The 25,705-nt window shown below is 42.1% G+C and overlaps 1 protein-coding gene across 1 annotated transcript; it reads right to left on the bottom strand.

Annotated features, from left to right (window-relative positions):
* Positions 1-552: 552 nt before the first annotated feature.
* Positions 553-22,627, bottom strand: LOC307247703 (protein EFR3 homolog B-like; the record flags this gene model as incomplete). Its single annotated transcript, XM_080023826.1, has 21 exons — positions 22,559-22,627; positions 21,545-21,672; positions 20,002-20,152; positions 19,264-19,385; positions 18,746-18,895; positions 17,974-18,075; positions 17,768-17,846; positions 15,820-15,955; positions 14,746-14,898; positions 14,010-14,121; positions 13,786-13,837; positions 11,062-11,234; positions 10,487-10,562; positions 9,339-9,500; positions 8,934-9,059; positions 7,999-8,066; positions 7,480-7,604; positions 6,997-7,082; positions 6,600-6,648; positions 6,413-6,516; positions 553-651 (listed from the first exon to the last, which is right to left on the bottom strand). Exons 2-21 carry the CDS (start codon positions 21,649-21,651, stop codon positions 553-555), a joined length of 2,232 nt encoding a protein of 743 aa, XP_079879952.1. The 5' UTR covers positions 21,652-21,672; positions 22,559-22,627.
* Between the last annotated feature and the right edge of the window lie 3,078 nt (positions 22,628-25,705).

Genomic DNA, 25,705 nt, shown 5'->3' with positions numbered 1-25,705 from the left:
TGGCAATATGAAATAAAAAGTCCCCTGAAATGAAACAATTCATGTGGCATTATGAAATAAAAGTCCCCTGAAATAAATAAAAGCAGTCTTTTGAAAAATATCCTTTTATAAATAAAAACAATTTATTGAACTATATTTATTAATTTATATTTATTTATAAATTTTATTGCCTTGTTAATTTTTTTAGGATTTATTTCAGAGACATTCATTTATTTCATCGACATATTAATTAATTAAGTAATTCATAAATTAGTTAATTCATTAATTAGGCAATTAATTAATAAATTCATTAGTTGGTAAAATGTCGTTCCATACCAGGGAACACTAGTGGTGTTTCACGTGAATCCCAATCAATCTTAAATGAGAAACACATGCACATGAAATGCAAATTGTCCACCTATATTCACCAGGAACTACCTAGATGGTTGGTGTGTGTGTGTGTGTGTGTGCGTGTGTGTGTGTGTGTGTGTGTGTTTGTGTGTGTGGGTATGTGTGTGTGTGTGTGTGTGTGTGCATGAGTGCCTGTGCTTGTGCGTGTGCATGTGTCTGTCTCTAATAGACACACAGGTCGGGGAACTTCATGTCATACAAGGGGGTGGAGCAGGGGGGAGAAGGGGGAGTTCTGATGGAGATCTCGAAGATCTTCTCCAACTGGGAGTGGAGAGAGAATGTCTGAGGAGGGAATAAAAAATTCATATTTTGTGAAAGAAATTAATAAGAAGAATATCTAATTCATATATTTAAAATAATAATTCACCGTGGACCCATGCAATTCCTTCCAGAACCCCTTGGGGCAGCAGACCCTAGTTTTAGAACCCCTGTACCAAAAAGATGCTAGAGAATAGTACCAACGTGTGGCACATTGTACATAGGTTGGAGATGAAAGGTGGGGGCTGGAAATCGAAAGGGAGCGCTTGAGATGCAGGTTGGAGGTGACAGGTGGAGATGGTAGGTGGCGGGTGGGGTAGTGTTGTGGTTAATTAGCAACCCCACATGAAAAGAACATATTACATGTTATACTTAACTACCAATACTCAAAATCAAAAAACTTAAAAATATATATGATAGATTATAAAACCAAAGGCGGGAACTCAAGTCTTCTACAAAAACAGAAGGAAAAAATGTAGTAGCTGAAACAAAGAAATGAGCCAAGGTCAGGTCCGACAGTAGGAAAAGGAAATATGCCCATATATTGTTAAAGAAAAAGGCTGACAGCCGAATTGCAGCCAAGTTCCAGTCAGTTTCCAGCCGACCACCATGCGCTTCCCAGCCGAAGTTCTGAGAATCATAGAGAAGGACCTCTTCCAAGAAAAGGGAGGTTGCCCAGTAACAAGGCTGTGATTGGCTGTTTGAAGAACCACACAGAAAAAGATAGAAAAAGCCTGGAAACAGGACTGTGAGCTGTGATTAGTTCACCCCCACAATGAATGTGATTGGTTATTCAACTACCCAAAGAAAATAGTAAAACCATGGTAACAGCATTTTGAGTGGTTCGCAGAGCGGAAAGGTGCAGAACATGTAATAGGAGAAGGGTGTTTTCTTCCTACATAAAATAATTACAAAGGTTCGGTTGTTCAGTCGGTTTCGCGAAGCCTACTCAAAGTTTATTGTTTCTTCGCCTAAGTTTTTTGATGCCACAAAATATAGAAACATTGTACAGAGATCCAGGCTTTTCACTGGCCCAAGTCTGGACCTTTTTTAGCCATGACAGGTAAAGGTAGAGACTGAAAGTGGAGGTAGGAGATGGAAAGTGGAGGTTTGAAGTTGAAGTTGGATGGTGAGGGTGTTTAGTTTGGAGGTGGAAGAGGGTGGAGGTGGAAGTTGGAGGTTGGAGATAGAAGCTGAAGGTTGGTGATGTAAGTGGTAGGTGGGGGTTGGAAGGTGGAGGCGGGAGGTGGAGGTTAGAAGTGGAAGGTGGAGGTTTGAGATGAACGGTAGATCTTGGAGCTTAGATTTTGGACATGGTAGGTGGAGGTGGAAGCTGTACCAGGAGGTTGGAGAAAGTAGGTGGAGGTGAAAGGTGGAGGTGGAAGATAGGAGGTGGAGGCTGGAGATGGAAGGTACAGTAGGAGCCACTTGGAGACCCTCTCTGTAATTATATCCCACTCGATGACGTAATTTCGCGACGGCGCGTGGTAACGCCCCCAGGCTGCATTTGTGGAAAAGCAGCTGCAATGCTTTATCTGTCCACTGGGGGGAGCAATGGTTCAAAATGTAAAGCAACTCGCGTATACGGGATATTCCTGCATTTATTTAATGAAAAATACATATTTTGGAACAGAACATGTTCTGTACATCTAATACAATCAATATATACATATCTGATTTTAAAGAACGAATGGTTTGAAAGAATTAATTAATCCGTGTTTTTTTTATTTGTAGATGTGAATGAAACTAATGCAAACACTATGCGTAACCGCGTGTAACAAGTGTTATAATTTACCTCCAATAAATGTGAACTATTTCAACAAATTTAATCGCAATACTTAATGTCTCACAAAACTCGCCATATAGTGTGTTTTCGCGCCGCAGGAACATTTTCATCGTTCTAAGGAATTTTTGGAAGGACTGTCCCTTTCATGTTCTGCGCTGCAGGCACAACTGTAGGAACGATCGTAGTTCTTAGAACTCCGTTTTGAGAAATTCATTCAGCTCCTGCTCCAGGACAGGGACTGAACCTCCAGTGATGGATGTGCCGGTGATGGGACGAATAACAAAATAGAAATAGTATATTTATTTTCGATGTATTTATCTAATTTTACGAAGTGAATTGAATGAAACAGAACATCTCCGAGCGAGTAAGCCCGTGCTTTACGTTTTAAATGATATCTTGTAAATCTAATATGAGTGAAGATTCAGCGACTGGATGGATTATTTCTCGCCTCAAATTGGTTCAGAAAAGAATTTTAGTGGATTGATAAGGTGAAATAAATGGAAGGTACTGAGCAAACACAGAATGAAGTAAAGTGCTAAAACCCCGCTGGATGACGTCTCATTCGCGTCACCAGTGCCAGGTTCTCGAGGAACTCCCAAGGTCCTATTGCCGCTCGGGGAATCCCCTCTCCCAGATGATACAGTATATTCCCACTCCTTTACTTATATATGGGGATGGGGATGGTAGCTCAGGTGGTAGAGCTGGTCGTCTAGTAATCTAAATGTTGCTGGTACTACTACTACTACTAAGAGGTAAGACAAAACAGGTATGCAATACTTGATAAATTAAAGTGACTAGATTTAAAGTTTTACTGGCCTCTTTTTGAAGTGGCCAAGTGTGTGGGACGGTGGCTCAGGAGGTAGAGCTGGTCCTCTAGTAATCTAAAGGTTGCTGGTTCGATCCCAGGCTCCTCCTGCTAGCATGCTGTAGTGTCCTTGAGCAAGACATTGCTCCTGATGGCTGTTTCCGTCGGTGTTTGAACAATTGTAAGTCGCTTTGGATAAAAGCGTCTGCTAAATGAAATGTAATGTAATATATATGCGTGGGTGGGTGGGTGTGTATATATTTACACACATAGATACATATATATATAAAATAGTAGCGTGACATTCTCATCTGGTTCCATACTGTGCTTGTATAAAACACAAAACTTTCAGAAAAACATTCTTCTGTGTTCTCGGCGAGGATTGAATGAGCTTATGACAGAGAATGACATAAAAACAACAAATAGCAGGGATAACGTTGAGGCGATAATGTACATCATGTTAGCTTTAGAAGATAAGGTAATTCATGTATTTGAGCTACCATATTTCCTCAAATATAAACAGTTACTCACATAAAAACCGGGCCTCTAAACAAAGACCTAAACCCTACCTCAGATTAAAACCAGGGTTAGGGGAAAATCCAAGGATCAACTACTGATGCCTGTTACACAGCATGTGTACAGTATGCCGGTTAAGCATAATGTACATTTCCGCTGCTTTACTGTAAATTGATAAATTCATGAATACAATCATGCTATCTTCAACACTTTGTTGTCTTCAACTCATTGTGTGAGACGTGAACCTAACTCTGAGAATTGTAGCAGGGGTTTTTTTTGTCCTACAGTGTGCCGTGTGCGCATCTTATAAGTTATTATTACTTATTACTACTACTCTATGGAAATACTTATTTGAAGTATATTATTAGTATCTATTGATCCCTGTTGCTTTTCATACCGACAACTAATGCACACACACAAGTGTACTGTAATTGACGATCTGTCCATTATGACTATTGATTGTATGAGATCATATTTATCTGTATTGCTGCATCACCCTTTCTTGTTTATCACATGTTTTACCTATTCTTTCCTACTTTCTGTTTTTTTTTAATAATCATTTGTATCATAGCCTTCCAGTCGACAACTTTTACACAAGGATACAGTACTTGTCTCTAATTGCTGCAGTACACATTTTTGAGTGACTATGAAGCAGACCAAAGACAAGGCCGTGGGCAATCGCTTCGTTTAGACTTAATGGCCGGTCAATGTCTGTCACCCAACAGGTCTGTAAACCCTAACACCTAATCCTTACATATGCAAACGCACCCATTGACCAAAATATCCACACTCCTATGGAGCAATCCACCCCTTTCTCACCTAGAAGTGAAAATTCCTCTCTGTAGAGGGGAAATCAAATATCCAGTTTACTATCATATGGCGATTTATTTATAGTTGGCAACTAATCCGTGAAGTAAACCATGGATATTAAACTGTATCAACAGCAAAACAATCTTGAGTGTTCAGATGGACCCTGGTGTTGATTTTATTTGATTGACTTCTATTGATTGATTTCTAACATTTTATCGTACCATTGCTTTTGTAATTCGGGAAATCAATCTATTATAATGGGGGGGGGGGCTGATGGGGTACTGTTTCTCCAACAGAGAGGCTCAAATGCAGGAATTTGTTGTGATATTTCACAATTATTTGAAGTAACATAACAATTAGGTACTTAAAAAACCCTAATTTTGAAATCAAAAGGCCGAAGACTTAATCCTAAAAATCCACACACTTGGCCACTTCAAAAAGAGGCCAGTAAAACTTTAAATCTAGTCACTTTAATTTATCAAGTATTGCATACCTGTTTTGTCTTACCTCTTAGTAGTAGTGTATTGCAGTATTTGTTTTACAACGCAGAGTCTATCTTTCCATTCAGTATGACACTGCATTGTTGTGGCCCACAGCCATTTCAGATGTCCACTATCAAGATGACTCACTGTCATTATTGTCTGCATTTTATTTTGTCTTTCTTTTAGATAAATACTTTTATATTACTTATACTTCACTACTTCTTTCCATTTTAGATTTAAAAATGAACTGTTTACATGGTCTTTAAATTGTGTTTTAAAATGCTGTTTTATTTTAATCAATACTATGCCCTTATTTAACGTATTTTGTAAAGTTAGTTGGCTCTGAGACTAAGAATCTCATTACTGGTGCTCTGTACTGATGCTTGCATTGTTATCAAGTATTTGACAATAAACTTGAAACTATAATTACATAGTTTGAGTGATCTCATTACAAAGCTATTGAACTTTGTAATTTTAAAAATGTACATAAAAAAACAGCTCTCATTTTGAAATTAAACAGCTGTGCAACATGTAGATTAAAACAAATCATTAAGACCTGTTCCCATTCATAAGACAAAAAACAATTGAACTTTGAAAGATGACCTCTGGTCAGGGTTCAAAGGACAATATCTCAGGTAATGAGTCAGGGTTGGGGGTGAAAATCAGAAATTTCTCGTGATTGGTTTTTTTTTAAGTTAGCGCCATCTCATGGTGAAAAAATGGTTGTGTTTACAGTCAAAATTAAACACGCGCTGTCAGGACACATGAGAAAGAGGGGGGAATCCAGGCAAATGCACCGGCAGGGAAGCGCATGGTGGTCGGCTGGAAACTGACTGGAACTTGGCAGCAATTCGGCTGTCAGCCACCTGGAAGAGGCCACTTCAAGTGGCTCCTATTGTAGAGGTGGAACATGGTGATTGGAGGTGGATGTTGGAGGTGGAAGGTGAAGGTTGGAGGAGGAAGGTGGACATTGGAGATGGATGGTAGAAGTTGCAGGTAGAGGTTGAAGGTAGGAGGTGGAGGTTTCAGATGGAAGGTGGAAGGTCAAGGCAAGAAACAGAGGCTGGAGGAAGGTGAAGGGAGGAGGTGTAGATTGGAGTTGAAGTAGAAAGTGAAAGGTGGAAGGTGGAGGTGGAAATTGGAGGTGGAGATGAAAGGTTGAAGGTGGAGGTTTGAGGAAAAAATAAGAACTGGAGGTTGGAGGGTGGAAGGTGGAGGTTGGAGACAGAGGTGTAGATTTGCAGAAAGAAGGAGAACTGGAGATTGGAGATGAAAGATGAAGGAGGAAGTTGAAGGTGGAAGGGTGAAGGTGTGGTTTGGAGGTTGGATCTCGGAGTGGAGGCTTTAGGGCAGAGGTGGACCCACCTTGGCTCCACAAAGGGCTGCAATCTCCTCGAAGGGGGCGGTGTGGAACCTCTCAGCCACCTGCCTTCGCCTCTCCCGCTCCTCCTCCTCCACTTGAGCACTGTCTGCTGGACAAAAGATTAGGGTGGAGCATTACACATCACATCATGGTGGCCAGAGGAAAGTGCAGCAGGAAAAAGAGACTTACCGATGGCACTTTTCAACGTCTCAAAGGTGATATGCTCCACTGGAGATTTCTAGTAGGGGGAGGGAGAGAGAGAGAAAGAGAGAGAAAGAGGGAACGAGATAGTGGGAGAGAGATGGGGGAGAGGGAAAGGGGGGATACAGAGAGAGACAGAGAGAGAAGACAGAGATTGAGTGGGGGGGTTACATATTGAATATCTCGCCAGAAAGACATCTTTCATCAGAATTAAAGTGATGGAGTAGATAGATAGATAGATAGATAGATAGATGTTAGAGTGATAGAGTGATAGACAGATATAGTGATGATAGAGTGATAGATAGATATTGTGATGATAGAGTGATACATATAGTGATACATAGAGTGGGAGATAGGGTGATATACAGACGGATAGTGATAGTACCTGTATTGTATCAGGGTTGTGTTGTGATTCTATCTGCAGAGAAGCCACGTCTCCGATGCTCTTCCTCCTGGAGACGTGCTCCTCATCTGCACACACACACGTGCACATGCACACACACATGTACACACACACCGTAGAAGCTATTAGGGTCCTGAACTGCAGCTGCCAAAATAGCTTATTAGAATCGATGGCTGTGTGTGTGGGTTTTTCTTTGTGTGTGTGTCTGTGTGTGGGTGCATGTGCATGGTGTGTGTGTCTTTCTGTATGTGTGTATTGTGCCTGTATGCAGGTGTGTGTGTATCTGTGTGTGTGTGTGTGCCTCAATGTGTGTGTGTGTGTGTGTGTGTGTGTATGCATGGTGTGCACTTTTCTGTGTGTGTTTCTGTGTACAGTTTATGTTTAATTATATTTGTGTGTGTGTGTTTCAGTGTTTGCCTGTGTGTGTGTGTGCATGTGTGTGTGTGTGTGAGTGTGCACGTGCACCTGCCAGCTGGGGCGTGTATGGTATGCACAATCGCTCCGTGCAGTAGTTTCCTCTCATCGCCTCCGAGATGCAGGAAGAGACGAAGAGGAGGTGCTGGTCCAGCACTGACACACCGTCTGGAACACTGACACACACACACACACACACACACACACGTGCACGGACACGCAACTTCCATTTTTGCTGTACGTTGTTAGTCGAAGAAAAGAAGAAATTAAATGAAAAAAAGACAGACATAGAGAGTGACAGACGGACTAATGTTAAACAGAGCAACAGACCTAGAGAGGGACAGAGACAGAGCGACTACAGACAGATAGAGTAACAGACAGAGAGAGCGACAACAGGGGCGACAGACACGTAAAAAGAAACAGCAACACTTAAACAGACAGACAGACAGTGAGAATCAAACAGACAGACAGATAGGTAAACAGACAGAGAAATAGACAGACACTGACAGATAGACAGATTGAGCGACAGACAGACAGAAAGACAGAGCGGCAGACAGATAGACGGGTTACCTGGGGTTCTCAGTGAAGATCCCCTCTGGAAGGAGGCAGGGCATCTCCTTCTGTCGCTTATCAATCACCTGTCAACCAGTTAATCAGAACAGATTGACATGGTTATTCTCTTTGAGTCACTGAGCCTCACCAGGATCGGCCTCTTTTGAGCTGATGCTCTGAGAGGGAGGGCAGGGCTTTCAAAAACATACTGGGCATCAAACCCTGAAGTCACCAGGCAGCAGCTTATCTCTGTGAGCCACTGAGTCAAGCCACAAGTTTTAGTCTTCCACTCCAGTCGTCTGATTAAAGGAACCTCAGCAGTGACTGGTGTAAAATCGTGACTCCAACCTGTGACGGCAGCGCTGAAAGAGCCCTGCTGCCGGAGCTCGGACGATCTTCAGTGAAATATTGAGACATGAGCTAATAGGCATGCAAATAACGTCGCCAACTCATCCATCTGCAGCAGAGGCTACACTGACTCCAGCTGAGTCTAGTTTTGAACCTAGACCCTGAACAGGTTCCAGGAGTGCTCTGTCTGGATATTTTCACCATATGAGCGTTCATCTCCCGGAACACTTTAGCTCCTATGAATGCACTGGTTCTGCTCCCAAAAGAGAACCTAACACCTATTCCAGAACCTCCAGAACCACTTCTAGTTTAGTCCACATACAGGTGAAGCATTTTGGTTGATGTTGTTGTTACTCCGGGTGTATATAATATATTGCCAGGATTTGCTGAAAGTGAAAGTGATACGTAGCACTTTGATTGGTATGCATCCAAGTGACATCTCTCTCTCTATCCGTCCCATCGCCTCTTATTCTCTCTGTCTGCCTGCCATTACATGCTCCTTCTCACGTCTCTCTCCCTTCTTCTCTACGCTTCTTACTCCCATCCTGTCTTTCTTTGCTGTAAACATGTACAGTGCTGGTGCACAGTGCTGGTGCAGATGTTACCTGGGCGACATGCTGGCAGAAGGCGGGCGTGGCTGTGAGGTGAGACAGAAAGTTGAGATACGCTCCCACCAGGGCATGGAGAGCACAGCGGCTGTACGGGGTGAGCGTGCCCTCTGTGGCCAGATCCTGGAACAGCAGTCAAGAGGGATGGATGGATAGATAGATCAAATAAAAGATAACAAAAATAATTGAAAAAATTGTTTAGATAAAGTATATTAAAAACTACACATATACACAAAATGAACGCAAAAAAAAGAAAAGAAATTGTGCAAATTTGAATTGAGCTTCCCTGTGTAACCTGCGAACAAGGGTTGCAAGACACTTGTTCACAGGTTACACAGGGAATCAAACCCCTAACCCTAGCAGTGTTAGTGCCTTGCTCCAGGGCTCCACAGGGACTCGCACCTGTAGGGCCAGGGCCAGGCGCAGCAGGTCCAGCAGCACCTCGTCGTTGGCCAGCTCCACGCTGAGCAGGGCCAGCAGGGTGTAGAGCGCCTGGTAGAGGCTCCGCCCACTGCCCTCCTCCCGGCAGACCAAGTACACGTACCTGTAGAGACGCTGTGCGTGCTGCATGCATGGACATATGAAGGCATTCTTGCATCAAAACAACTGAGCACCTGTGACAGTGGAATTTGTAATTGTAGAAAAAAAGTCACACACGTGTATCAGTACATTTGAAACTTGAATGATTTTTCTTTCTGCTCCCACAAACACAACACAACAGTTCCACCTTTTCAAATCCTTCATTGCAGGTGCACAAATACTATTCTCATCCGCTCACATTTGTACGACCTACTACTACTACCGTTGCTGCAGTGAATACGGTGCAAAACGCATTCACACACCCGTACCAAAAGGTTGCACACATCTCGAATATTTTCTCACAAATAAATATTATTTTCTTGGATATTTTTCGCGCGCAAAGACAAGTCAAAAACTGCAACTGCTTGAATCCGCTGCTACGAGTCTCAAATGCTGCTTTTCGCTCACGAATGGCAAGTTCGGCAGGCTCTCACTTTTGCACCACATATCTCAGTGACATGTGTAACAAAAGGGATTTGTGCACCTGTAGAGCCAGGGGTGGGCACTGTTCAGAGATCAGAGAACCTTTTCGGCAAACCAAAGGAGCTCGTTTGGGAGCCTGTCCCTTGGCGCCCAAACGAGAAAAAAAGCAAAAAACTCCAGTCTACAATTCCTTGTTTCGTGCTACACAGAGCAAAATGTAAAGCAATGCATTGTTTTTTTTCTCCAAATTCCAGTATATCCGGAGGTAAGCACACACACACACACACACACACACACACACACACACACACACGAACAAACAAATAAAAACATAATCAGGTTATTTCCAGAGGTAAATGTACACACAGTGAATAGAACACAATTGAGGCGTACGTACGCAGCCCGACCAAGAAGTTCCCTGAAGCATCTTTCAGTCTGTTCCACAGGACTGTCCTCACACACACGCACCCACCCACACACACACACACACACACACACACACACACACACACACACACACACACACACACACACACACACACACTCACCTTCCTCATGAACATGCTGTCTTGTCGAGAGCATTTCTCGATCTTCAGATTCAACTCTGAGAGGTCGGATATGATGCTAAATGAGGACGGGGGAGGAGGGAGGGGGAGAGTGAGACAACTGTTAACTGTGTGTTATTAAAGTGTGATGGTGTTATTAGCTGTGTGTTATGTGTTATTTGCTATGTATTATTAATATGTTATTAACTGCACGCCATGTATGTTATTAATCTGTTCATCATCTGTGTGTTATGTGTTATTAGCTGGGTGTTACGAGCTGTGTATTATTTATGTTTGATTAGCTGTGTGTTATTGGTGTTTAGTTAGCTGTGTGTATGTTATTACTTTGCTATTAACTGAATGTGTGTGTTATTAATGTGTAATTAATTGCATGTTATTACTGTGTTAATAACAGTGTTTGTCATTACTGTGTTATAAATGGTGTGTTTGTTATTACTCTGTTATTAACTGTGTGTCGTTAACATGCTATTAACTAAGTTTCTGTTATAAATGTGTGATTAGTTCTGAGTATATTATTAGCATGTTATTAAAAGTGTGTTGTTATGGTGTGTTCTGACCACATGGGCTGTAGCTTGCTGGTGTTGTGGTGTCGGTCAATGAGCGAGGTGAGGATGAACAGAACCAGCAGCTGGATCTCTGGGTCCTCCATTAGGGTGAAGGACAGCAGCGGCTCCAGGAAGGAGGTGGGCAGCGCTGTCAGCATGTTGGTGCTGTTGTAGCCCTCCGACACCTGCACACAGAGTACTACTCTAGTACCACATTGTACCATACTCTATAGTACCACATACTACAATACCATGCAGTACAATATACAGTAGTGTTGGGCAGCACCGTCAGCATGTTAGTGTTGTTGTAGCCCTCGACACCTGCACACGGAGTACTACTCTAGTACCACATTGTACCATACACTATTGTACCACATACTATAGTACCATGCAGTACAATATACAGTAGTGCTGGGCAGCACCGTCAGCATGTTAGTGTTTTTGTAGCCCTCTGACACCTGCACACGGAGTACTACTCTAGTACCACATTGTACCATACACTATAGTACCACATACTTTAGTACCATGCAGTACAATATACAGTAGTGCTTAGCAGCACCGTTAGCATGTTAGTGTTTATTATTATGTAGTACAGTGGTACCTCGACTTACGACTGTAATTCGTTCTATAAGAACGGTCTATGTTAAAACAGTCTTATGTCGAAGCAATTTTTCCCATATAAATTATGAAATCATGAAGGATGAAAATAAACAAAATACACAGCACAAACACAATAAATATAAAAAAATATATCGATACGCCACAAACTACGTGCACACACGATGTAGGTCGCCCGCTGACTGACTGTTGACTGACTGCTGACTGACTGCTGACTGATCGCCGACACGCCAACTGCAAATTTCCACGGTCGTATCTTAGAGCAGTGGGTCGCAAGTCGATACAAATTTTTGCGACTATCGCTGCTCATATCTTGGATTAGTCATAAGTAGATGCAGTCGTAAGTCGAGGTACCACTGTACCACATACTGGAGTACCACATAGTGTAGTATAATGTAGTATCACATACTGGAGTACCACACAGTTTAGTCCTATGTAGTACCACATACTGTAGTACCACATACCTATAGTACAGTAAGTGTTTATCATTGGCTTGTTGTAAGTTAGCTACTGTAAAGGTGAAATAAAATCTTGCTGTTGTTGTTTCACCATAACCTTTGAGTGCGAGGTCAAGTGACTGTTCACACACTGTTTTAAAATGACTAATAACGCAACTTTTTTCATGATTCCTTACAGCATCTTGCACTTGTGTCTGGTTGAATTTAGAAACAGCGGCTCATGCACTGTAAGTCTCTTCGGACAAAAGTGTCTGCTAAATGAATAAATGCACAATAAATGTAAACCGACATCATAATACCACATACTATTGGGGAGCTTGTAAGCAAGTTATCACTGTCCTTACCTGTCCACTCAGAGGGTGTCCTTGCTACCTACCAAGCAAGTGTTCGAAAGTTACTACAAACCTGGGAAATATCCGAAAGTTACTACATACCAAGGAAGTGTCTGAAAGTTACTACATACCAGGGAAGTGTCCTCAAATTACTACATACCAAGGAAGTGTCCTTGCTTGCCCTATCAATCCAGAGGGTGTCCTTGCTACCTACGAAGGAAGTGTCTTTAAGTTACTATATACCGAGGAAGTGTCCTCAAATTACTACATACCCAGGAAGTGTCCTAAAGTTACAACATACCAAGGAAGTGTCCTTGCTTGCCTTATCAATCCAGAGGGTGTCCTTGCTACCTACCAAGGTAGTGTCCTCAAGTTACTACATACCCAGGAAGTGTCCTAAAGTTACAACATACCAAGGAAGTGTCCTTGCTTGCCTTATCAATCCAGAGGGTGTCCTTGCTACCTACCAAGGTAGTGTCCTCAAGTTACTACATACCCAGGAAGTGTCCTAAAGTTACAACATACCAAGGAAGTGTCCTTGCTTGCCTTATCAATCCAGAGGGTGTCCTTGCTACCTACCAAGGTAGTGTCCTCAAGTTACTACATACCCAGGAAGTGTCCTAAAGTTACAACATACCAAGGAAGTGTCCTTGCTTGCCTTATCAATCCAGAGGGTGTCCTTGCTACCTACCAAGGTAGTGTCCTCAAGTTACTACATACCCAGGAAGTGTCCTAAAGTTACAACATACCAAGGAAGTGTCCTTGCTTGCCTTATCAATCCAGAGGGTGTCCTTGCTACCTGCCAAGGTAGTGTCCTCAAGTTACTACATACCGAGGAAGTGTCCTCAAATTAATACATACCAAGGAAGTGTCCTAAAGTTACTAAATACCAAGGCAGTGTCTTGGCTTGCCCAATCAACCCAGAGGGCGTCCTTGCTACCTACCAAGGAAGTGTCCTCAAGTTACTACATACCAAGGAAGTGTCTGAAAGTTACTACATACAAAGGAAGTGCCCTCAAATTACTACATACCAAGGAAGTGTCCTTGCTTGCACTATCAACCCAGAGGGTGTCCTTGCTACCTACTAAACAAGTGTCTTCAAGTTACTACATACCTAGGAAGTGTCCTTGCTACCTACCAATGAAGTGTCCCAAAGTTACTACATACCCACTAACTGTCCTTGTTACCTACCCAAGCAGTGTCCATGCTACCTACCAGGGTGGTGGCCCTCCATATGAAACAGAGCCATCTTTGTGTTCCAAACAGAATGAATCATATGAAAACAGGATGAAAGCATTCGAAACATCGCTAGAAAACGATAGAATAACCTGGAGAAGGGATTTCAATAGCATGACCTGGATCATCCTACTGCCCTCAATCCTGAGAGAGGGAAGGGAGAGAAACAGAGGCGGAGAGGGAGGGAGAAAGGGAGAGAGAGAGATAGAAACAGAACAGAGATAGGAAGATTCATTGGATTTCCGTCTTTTTAATAATGAAGTTGTTTTTTTCTCCAATATTTCCAGACTAAATGTCGTGAGGGGTGGTATGGTACCCGGAGTTGGGCGATCCCAGAGCAGGAATGATCCCCGGAACCGGGATTTTCCCCATGATGAAGAGCATGACCTCTGACCTCTGGTAAACAGGAAGCGTGTTGGCGAAAGAACCTGCAAAGGAACAGTAGAGCCAAAAGAGTCTTGTGGTTCAATTCGGTTAATTTCATTTTGTTCAGATCATTTTTTGTTTGGGTCGTTTGGTCATTTTGTTCGATTTGTTTTGTTAATTTCCTTTTGCTTATTGATGTACAGCATGACCTCTGACCCTGGGTACAGGCTGCAACAGAACCATAGAGGCAAAAGATTTGTTTGGTTTGGATTGTTTTGTTTTGTTTTGTTTTGTCTGTTGATAAACAGCGTGACCTATGGGCGAAAGAACCTGCAACAGAACCGCAGAGGCAAGGCTTTTGAACGACTTGTTCATAGCGAAAAAAACCTCTAAATGACTCAGGAGTCTGAGGCCCTCCGGCAAAAGAGTTGCGCATTTAACCCTTTTAATTTACTTAGTTTTGTTCATTTTGTTTGTTTTGTTCGTTTAGTTCTTTTCGTTTCGTTCATTTGTCTCATTTGCGACTGGGTAACTACACATGCTATTTAGCTATTCTATGAAACAACAATCAAACCAAGCCAAACAGCCAACAAGCTTGTCTGTTATTTGGTTCATTTTCTTCTGTTTTGTTCGTGCCAAACAGCTCGTCCACATGGTAACGATTCGACCAATCAGGGCTCTCGGACCTATGGTCTTGATGACGGCTTCCTGCAGATTCTTCTCCTCCTCGGCCGTGGTCATGTGACTCTCTGTCCGGTCGTAGCAGCCAGACAGCTGATAGTCGACACTCTGACGCAGTTGCCGTAGCAACGTGTTAAACACCTCCAGTACCGTGGGACCTGTACACACACACACACACACACACACACAGGCACGCACACACACGCGCACATACAGCAGGTCAGCTAATGTAGCATAGTTTAGCATACTAAAGGACTGTAGTTAAAGGTCCCATATTATGAAAAACGCAGTGCTTGTGCACATACATTTGGGTCTCTGATGGGCCTACTAACACACAAACTGTGAAATAAGACAACTCAGTCAGTTCTTTGTGAGCTGCCTTTTTCAGAAAACATGTGATTCAACAAGCCGTTCGAATTTGCCTCTTCTTCCTACGTCAAGTGGAGGCTCATTCAATTGGGACCGCCCCCATCTGAGTCACTCCACCCACAACTTGAGAACTGCCTTTGCAAAGGAAAACTATTTTTTTTCTTGCCTGCGCCCGACCTGCAAGCATTTTGTGTAAGCTAAGAGCTAAGCATGGGAAGTGCTCTGTCTCACAAATCTTTTAAAAGAAAGAGGAATTAATACCAATTTTCCTTGGAGAAACTTCAGACGAGGAAAATATAGGTATTTCAAAAATAATTCTGCTGTGCGTTTCTCTTTTCGTTAGTCACAAGCTAACACTAATAGCTGAGGCATACCTGTCAACCATATCGTCTTTTCAGTGATTCAATCAGACACAATTACAATCACAAATCTAGACCCTAACACTGATGACATAAGATGACATATATATATATATATGTGTGTGTGTGTGTGTGTGTGTGTGTGTGTATATAGACAGTATATACAGAGCAGATGTACATTTATCTGAACAAACATGCATTTTCATTTCACACGTTTGATTTTTCAAGGTGGTTTGATATTATCTGAAGTCTTAAGTCTGTAAAGTGTGTGTGTTTATTCATGTATTTATATGTGTGTATATTATATAATATAACGTAATAAGTCCACAATAACATATATAACAGACTGACCCACGGACCCCGCTGCCTCGATGGCCGCAGCCTCGGACAGAACCTCCACGATCCCAGCTCGGACGGAGGCCGGAGTCCTGCTCTGGGAGTCCAGGTGACCTACCAGCTGCTGGATCACCAGGTGGGAGTGCTGCGACTGGACGGGAGACTCATAATTTTTATACATTTTATCTATCTATATTTACATATAGATATACAGTACTGTAGATAGTTATATGTTTTACGGGAGCTGCTGTGCAATCATAGCCCTTGCAGTGCATACTGTAAATTGCATAAATGAATGAATGGATGAAATATTGAATTTGTAAATGAATAAGAGACAAATATGTGACCCATCACAGCAAAACCCGCCATCTCGCGCATTTCTAAGATCGCCAGGAGCAGCCAAATAAGTTAAAAAAACCTTTCTTGAAGGAAAATTAGATTTTTACAGATTCGTGTTCCTTTGTGTTTCTTTCAACATATTTTCAAAACCAAGTTTGATTTATAAATAGTAGAAAAATGCTAAACTACGGAGTTAAATATTCCCGTTGCATGACATGGGGAAAGGCAGTTCATTTACCGAGACGCGGAACAGCACCTTTAAATTGAGCTACCGGGTGAAGATCATTCCTCCATATTCCACGTGATGTGAAGTCACAATGTGAAACCGTTTTGATAGAGTTCAACCTTTAAATCGTACTACTTATACACATATGGAGCCACTGTTGTGAAACGGCGAAGAACAAAAACCCTTCGCGTCACGCACCTACGTCACTTCCGTAAACAGACAGTTAAAGCGCAGCACAGGGGTGTTTCGGTCTCACTTGTCTGTAAAAACTTTCTTCTCCGTATCATTATGGATTATGCGTAGCGGGTGGAGGAAGCTCTGAATCATATTTCAGACCTTAATCTGACCAGTGCGATAGATCCAAGTCAGTGTTAGCAGCGCATACTGAACTTCATTTTCTGCGTTGATAATCAGTTCTCCGACAGCGACGCGGAGAACGACAGCGCTGCTGAATCAGATATTACTCCGGACTTGGAGAACATTTCAAACAGTGGATTTCAAACTTAATGTGACAATGAAACAGAATATTTTCAATAACCACCGGAGGAGACCAATGATACGCCCGTTGTTGTTACAACAGAAGAAGTTGATGACATGATGAAGTCCGTTGAGGTTGGTGACAGATATTCAGATTTCAGATTTTCTGAGACTAATAATATTGATAGACTCTACATTTAGTTGTGTTGTCCGTACTTTTAAACTCCAAAATAATTCAATTTTTATAAAACATGTATATTCTTACTGTTAAATAAAGGCTTTTTTTCAAAAACAAAATTAGTTGTGTGTTGTTGAGCTGTTCGTGATTGTCCCATTCAACATTATGTTAAGTAGCCATGAGGCTTTGTTTGTCCGCCAACCCCATTTGCATTGTGGGAGCTGGCTGAATGAAGCTGGTGTGGGTAAAACTTTTGAGGTGATTATCTCAGAAACAGGGTTTGCCACACCCTTGTCATTAACAAGTCATAGCTTTAAAAATATTAACTTGATTTGCACAAGTGACACCTTGTTTGGAAGCTTTGATTCTCCTCTTTTAAATGATGTAAAAAAAATCTCGAAAGCTAAAGCACGCGGTGGGTCACATACTGTACTTGGATAAATGAATGAATGAATGGATGAATGTTAACCTGAATGAATGAATGAATGCATGCACATGTGAATTAATGAATGAATGTTTGAATGAATGTTTGAATTAATGTATGAATTAATTCATTCATTAATGGACGGTGATCATGTGAATGAATGAATGGATGAATGTTTGCGTGAATGAATGGATGGATGGATGAATGAATGAATGCATGAATGAATGAATGAATGGATGACGGAATTAATTAATGGCCAAATGTTCATCTGAATGAATGGATGAAGGGTGAATTAATTATTTAATTCATTAATGCTCACCTGAATGGAGTACATGATGATGTGGAAGCAGCGAACAGCGAAGCGCTGTTCTTCCCAAAGACTGTGAGAGTCCAAGTGCCTGAACACAACACACAGTACACAATATACACACATTACAGAAAAATGTGTGTGTGTGTGTGTGTGTGTGTGTGTGTGTGTGTGTGTGTGTGTGTGTGTGTGTGTGTGTGTGTGTGTGTGTTACTTACATTAGCACAGGTCTGATGGCGTTGGTGATGTGTCCGTATGCAGCTCGACCCAGAAGTTCTCTAAAGCATCTTTCAGTCTGTTCCACAGGACTGTCCTTGTCACTGCCACACACACACACAGACGAACGCACACACGCACACACACACACACACACACACACACACACACACACACACACACACACACTGAAGTCCCCGAAAACCTATTACAAGGATCCTATATACATATATTGCTATACTTGTTTGTATTGCTATACTTGGGAGGACCAGTGTCAGTGGTCAGTGACCTTTTGTGACCATTGTGACCTTTTGAGTGAGGACATTCTGAGGAGATAGGACATGGGAATTTGGGTCCTTATACACAATCCTACACACACACATTGCTATACTTGTTTGTATTGCTATACCTGGCGAGTGATGGCATTGTGGGAAGTGAGGACATTTTGGAAAACTAGGACATTTTGGGTAGTGAGGACATTTTGGCCTGTCCTCACTTTTTTCATGAACAGTGTTATGATAATGTTCACCTTGTGTTCTTTGTAGAAAAGTTCTTCCTCTGTTTGAAGTAGTATACTTCCTACACACCGTTTGAAACACACTTCGTAACACGTCGTACAATGCCAGAGCCTTAACACACACAGACACACACACACACACACACACACACACACACACACACACACACACACACACACACACACACACACACACACACACACACACACACACACACACACACACACACACACACACACACACGTACACTGCTGACCTGTCAGTGTGTGTGTCGTCCAGCAAGTTGAAGAGTAGTGATGGGATGATCTGGTCCATGTGGGCCGCCTCCCAGATGTTGACCTGAAGCTCATCGTTCACCGTTTTCCTGACCACGCCCTGAAGTCCCCGAATTCCTGCCAGTCGGATCCTACACACACACACACACACACACACACACACACACACACAGACCCTAATGTCCCCGAATACCTGTTGAATCGATATTACTCACACACTCCTACACATGATTGTGATATATAGTTGTGTTGTGTGTGTGTGTGCGTGTGTGCGTGTGTGTATTTATGTGTGTGTGTGTATGTCTGCATGTGTGTTTGTTTACCTATACTTGTCCCAGAATTGAATCTTGTTTTGGTTTAGAAGTGTACCAGAAACATGGATCCTCAGTTACCAGGTGTATTTACTCAGACATCACTTTTATACACAAGAGTGTACAATAATGTGTGTGTGGATGTGTGTGTAGATGTGTGTGCTGTGTGTGGGCGTGTGTGTGCTCACTGCGTTCGCACGCTCAGCTCCTCGTGGTTCGACTGACACATCTGACTGAAGCGTGACACGAAGAAATCATAACTACGGTGATAAGACGCCGTGTCCTCCTCAATGTTGGCAAACTTCACAAACTAGACACACAGACACACACACAAACACAGAGAAACAACACAAACACACACACATATTAATTTCATAATAACAATTTGTTATTATTAAAATAATGAATAACAAATTAGTCACATTAGCCACGAATTACAGTTTTCCGAGTTGCCATGAAACACAGCATCACTTCTTATCCAGCTTAAATAGAATTTCCAAATAGAGTTTCCATGGAATACAGCATCAGTTCTAACTTATTTTCCGAGTTCCACGTCATCCCGACTCGGGGCAAATCCTGCAAGAAGCAACCACTACACACCAATAGGGTCTTCACCGTGCACCCCGTCCTGTGCCAAAGCTCCCCCAGAGCCACACTCTGCACATATACAGTCTAAAAAATTGGATGATGATGTCACAAAGTCCCCTGTTCGACCACCCCTGCCCGCCCCGCTCTGCAGGCTGGATCCCTCAAAATAATAATAGCTGCGATAAATAATATTATATCGACAGACATATACGTATATGTATATATTTTTATCTGTGTTCAGCTACTACTGACTGATGCTGGTATATATTGTATTGTGCGCGGCTCGTACTGACAGGGTGTTCGATGACACACTGTATCGGTGCTGGTTTAGTACTGACTGAGTTGGTCCCCAGGATCTGCAGGTTGGGGCGCTCGGACTCCAGCAGCTTTCGCACCATGGTGAGGAAGCTCTCCACGAACAGGTTGATGCTCTGGCAGTGACATGCCATCAGCAGCTGGTCCAGCGCTTCCATGGCGATACACACCGAGCTGCACACACACACACACACACACACACACACACACACACACACACACACACACACACACACACACACACACACACACACACACACACACACACACACACACACACACGTGCACAAATTATAACATTGTCCTTTAAACGTAAACCCACTAATCAACTGCAAATGAAATATGGTGTGTGTGTGTGTGTTTGTATTGTAATACTAGTGAGGACATTTGGGCTGGTCCTCACTTTCTTCTCATTTGTGTGTGTGTGTGTGGGGGGGGGGGGGTTTGATATACATCACTTGGGAGGACTATTGTGAGTTTTTAAACCGGTTGAGTGAGGACATTTTGGGCATTTTAACCAGTCCTCATTTTTTTTTCCATTTTATGTGTGTGTGTGTGTGTGTGTGTGTGTGTGTGTGTGTGTGTGTGTGTGTGTGTCTGTGTGTGTGTGTGTGTGTGTGTTGTGAGAGAAAAATGATTACGATCAACTATTTTGAATGAGGACAAAGGCCTCTACCTCCAAAAGGGGGTTTTAAAACATTTGTCTCTGTCTCCCCAGGAATCCCCCCAGAGTTCATGTGAAGAGAAATGTTTTTGCTCCTACAATCTCAATTCTAATATGAAAGAATCAGATGACACTTGGCCCTGTTTTGGAGATGAGGGACACTCAACAGGAGAGCCTAGAAGTGCATTGTCATGCAACCATCATTCTGCCAGGTCAAGTTTGCAAGTACTTGTCCCTTGTCTAGGGGGGGAACCCAGGAAGACAGTTGGAGGGGGGGCGCAGACTTTCTTTGAGACCTCTGACCCAAACCACACCCTGTTTTTCCTGTATAAAGCCTCCTGTCTTTTTTTGTGTTATCAGATTGATCCAAGCCCTGCTTTGGAGCAGTACTGAATCTTTCTCTTTATTCTGCAGAATAAATAATCTTGGATACTCTCAGTTTTGTTTGCTTGTAGCGGGCAGATTAACCTCACCGATCATTGCGGAAGAATTTCTTCCACAGTGTGTGTGTGTGTGTGTGTGTGTGTGTGTGTGTGTGTGTGTGTGTGTGTGTGTGTGTGTGTGTGTGTGTGTGTGTGTGTGTGTGTGTGTGTGTGTGTGTGTGTGTGTGTGTGTGTTTGTGTGTGCGCGGGTGTGTGCGTGTGTGTGTTTGTATTGCTTGTATTGCTATAATTGTGAGGACCAGTGTGAGGTTTATCCTCCTCAGGGAAGACATGATGAGCAGTGAGAACATTTTGGTCAGGCCTCACTTTTCTTTCGCATCTGTGCGTGTGTGTATGAGTGTGTGTGTTTGTAATGCTATAGTTTTGAGGATGAGTATGAGCTTTAAAGCTTTTAACATTTTATGAAGTGAGGCCATTGTGTATGTTTGTGTGTGCCTGCGTGCGTTTGTGTGTACATACTTGTAGCGGTGTCGCGCTACATCCCTCGCTAGCCGCTCAGAGAGGTACGCTCCGATTCTATCCAGTTTCTCTGGAGCAGACAGCGCGTAGAATGTTAGCTTCTCCATGTTGGACCTGACCAACCCCTCCTACACGCACAAACACGCACAAACACGCTCGCACGCACGCACACACACACACACACACACACACACACACACACACACACACACACACACACACACACACACACACACACACACAGGTAAAAGTGTTTTTTGGGGACATCTAGAACAAAATTTGAAAACAAGATGAGTTTGTATTATGTAGACTTAAAACAGCACTATAACATTTTAATTAACTAAATTAAACAAAATTATGAAGACACTAACTTATAAGATTAATAAATACATGTCTCCTGATGATCCAACTGTCCAATTGACAGGAAGTAATGTGTAGCTGACAAGAATGACTGTTTATTTGTATATATAGTTGATATAAATCCCCCATATTTTATTTTGTTTTCATTTATTTGACAACATTGTTATTTTATTATATTATATGTATGTATTCTGTAAAAGTTATTGTATGTTCTTAAATGTCTTCAATAACAAAAAAAAAAAACATGTGTCGCTGATAGGAAGTAATAAGTAGTTGACAGGAAGTGATGTGTACTGTATTGACAGGAAGTGATGTGTACTGACAGGAATTTGATGTGTGGCTGACAGGAAGTGATTTTAACTGACAGGAAGTTGATGTGTAGCTGACAGGAAGTGATTTGAACTGACAGGAAGTTGATGTGTAGCTGACAGGAAGGGATTTGTACTGACAGGAAGTTAATGAGTAGCTGATAGACACTTGATATGTAGCTGAGAGGAAGTGATTTGTACTGACAGAAAGTTGCTGTGTAGCTGACAGGAAGTGATTTGAACTGACAGGAAGTTGATGTGTAGCTGACAGGAAGTGATTTGTACTGACAGAAAGTTGCTGTGTAGCTGACAGAAATTGATGTGTGCTGACAGGAGTGATGTATACCTCTGGGTTTTCGGGGAAGATGTTGTCCACCAGCCTTTTGTAGCGAGGCCTGAAAGCCCCGCAACACCCACACAGAGCTGGAGTGAGGGAGGGAGACAAGAGAGACAAGAGGGAGATGAAGAGAGAGGGGAGAGAGGGAGACATGGTAAAATGTATAATTCGATGTTAAAACATCACAGTTATTAATCTATCCATCTATCCATCTATTCATCTCTCTCTCTCTCTCTCTCTCTCTCGCTCTCTCTCTCCCTCCCTCCCTAACCAAGTATATTTATTCTTTATCTCATCACCCTATCTCCCTCTCTCTTCCTCCCTCCATCTCTCCATGACAGGTGGTAGTTGTGGATTATGACCGGGGTTATGACTCCGTACCAGGAAATAAACATCCCATAATAAACACACACACACACACACATACATGCAGCGTTAAGCCCTGGCTGCGTTGGATGTGGATTTTATCAAAACATTTCTACTTCTGCCTCTGTTCTGCCACATTAATATGAATATAAATATAATATAAATATATATAATATAATATCAATGACATAAATTTAAACTAAATATATGTTCAATAATAATAATAATAATAAACTTTATTAATATATGACCTTTCAAAATAAAGTTTTAGAGTGCTTCACAAGGAATAAAATATAAAATGTGGACAACAATAATAAAAAACATATAAAGCAGTTTAAAGGTTATACAACACTGGGAAGGAAATATAGGAGCATTGGCGCTATATATGAGAAAGAGTATAAGTAAAATAAAACATTCAATAAAAATGTTTTATATAATTATTTAATGTTTTGCATATGTTTTAAAAAGTGGCTTAAAAGGTGAAAGTGAAATCACAGCACAAGCCCTGAGAAAGCACACGTATAAAAAGATGTGTTTAAGAGAGATTCAAAAGAGGATAAGGAGCTCACCGGTCTGTTCTCCGCAGGGAGGTTGTTCCAGAGAGTGGGGGCCCTAACAGAAGTGGCCCGGCCACCCTTGGTCCTCAGCCAAGATTGTGGAATGGCCAGCAGAGCCTTGGCAGAGGACCTCAGGTTGCGACCGTGCACAAGGCACTAACCCTAAAGTTTACCAGAAGCCAATGAATAGAAGCTAAAATTGGAGTAACGCGCTCTCTTTTCTTGGTTTTGGTGAGGAGTCTGGCTGCTGCATTTTGGACAAGCTGTAATTTTATGTAGACTCTATTGGCTCAGACATGTGTAGAGAGAGTTACAACAGTCCAAACGAGAGGAAATAAAAGCGTGTATGACAGTTAAAGATTTCTCCTGGATAAAATTGAACTGATCCTGGAGAGTCTCCTGAATTGAAAAAAAGGCTTTGACATGCTTGTTGAAGCTGAGGTGGTTATCAAAGTTGACACCGAGATTTTTTTGCAGTTTTGGCCTATGTTTTGGGACAGAGAGCCCAGATGTTTTGACGTATGACCCCTGGGTCACACCTGAAGCGACATGTCAGAGTCACAAAAGCGGCACGGCAACGCTTCAGATACGTTGCCATTTGAATCGAAGTGGAAGGTCACACTGAGCAGACGTGTCAGCATCGTGAAAGCGGCACGACGCGAGGCTCCTAAACCCCTCACATTTTTTCGGACTCAGCTCTACCTTTCCATGCGCAAAGCGTTAACTGGAGCGGAGATTCCCATAGAGGTCCATTCAAAACATGTATTTGGTGAAAATATTAAGTTACCAAGCCTAGTATGCACCAACTACACACACACACACACACACACACACACACACACACACATATACACACACACACACACACACACACACACACACACACACACACACAGACACAGACATATATCTATATATCTCGCTGATGTGCGGTTCATACATTTTCTCCCACAACAAATTAAACCTCACTTATTTAAATAAAATATTATCATTCCAGCAGGATAACAAATAACAGGCCCACGAATAGACTTGAGATTTTACTTGGGAAGTAGTCTCATAAACTAGTGGTCTGGTATACCGTACCCGTTGGCAACACTAAGGACAGTAGAAGTGAACGGTCTCCTTGCTGCTTGGAGTCACTACGCGTAATCTCTAGTCAAACTGACTTGTCAAGCAATAGATTGTTGTCGTAGAAAAATCTGTCAATTCATTTACAAGGTATTATAGAGCTTTTAATATGTTTTATCAAATGTCGCAGAATGTCTAGCCAAGATGGACCCGGATGAAGTTGACAAAACATAAAATGGCGCAACGTATTCGTGTTGCTGACGTGATGCTGACGGGGTCCCTTCTGGTATGGCCCGGGGGTAAGGATTAGCTGTTCCAGGGTCAGTAATAATTTACCTCAGCTTTATGAATTTTTAGAAGCAGAAATTCTGGGCCATCTAGCTTTTAAGGTCGAGGATGCAGTCCATGAGTGTGTTAATTTGATAAAAATCATTGGGGTTAAAAGAGAGGTACAATTGAGTGTCATCCACATAGGAATGGAAGCTCACATTATGCCTGTGGATGACATGCCCCAGGGGTAACATGTAGAGAGAGAGCAGTAATGGTCCAACGACAGAACCCTGAGGTACCCCGCAGGTCATCTTCACAGAGGATGACCGTGACTTGCCTATGGCTACACAAAAAAAAATCTATCTTGTAAATACGAATAAAACCATTTTAAAACCGAACCGGAGATGCCAACACAGTGTTGGAGACGTTTCAATAAAATAGAATGATCAACAGTGTCGAATGCAGCACTTAGATCTTGCAGAACTAAAACTGAAGATTTGCCCTAAATCCCGACTGAAATGTCTCAAATAGTCAGTTTCTGTTTAAGAAAGCAGTCAGTTGTTCAGCCACAACTAACTGTAAAACCTTGGAGAGAGAAGGCAGTTTGGAAATTGGTCTAACGTTTTCCAGGGAGTTAGCGTCTAAAGAGAGTTATTTCAGGAGGGTTGAACAATTGCATTCTTAAAATAAACAGGAACATCACCAGACAATAGAGATATGTTAATTATGGAGAGAATAAATGGGCTGACAGATCCATATACTTCTATTAGAAATTGCACATGCGGGATGTCAATATGTAAAATAATGTAAAAAATTATGTAATTCTAAATAATCATTCTGTCATAATAAATTTGAAATATGACATAAAACATTAAGATTTCTAAATCATAATGAA

The sequence above is a fragment of the Zeus faber genome (genome assembly GCF_960531495.2).
Source record: "Zeus faber genome assembly, chromosome: 2".
NCBI classification, from domain to species: domain Eukaryota; kingdom Metazoa; phylum Chordata; class Actinopteri; order Zeiformes; family Zeidae; genus Zeus; species Zeus faber.
This window is presented reverse-complemented; position numbering and strand designations above follow the sequence as displayed.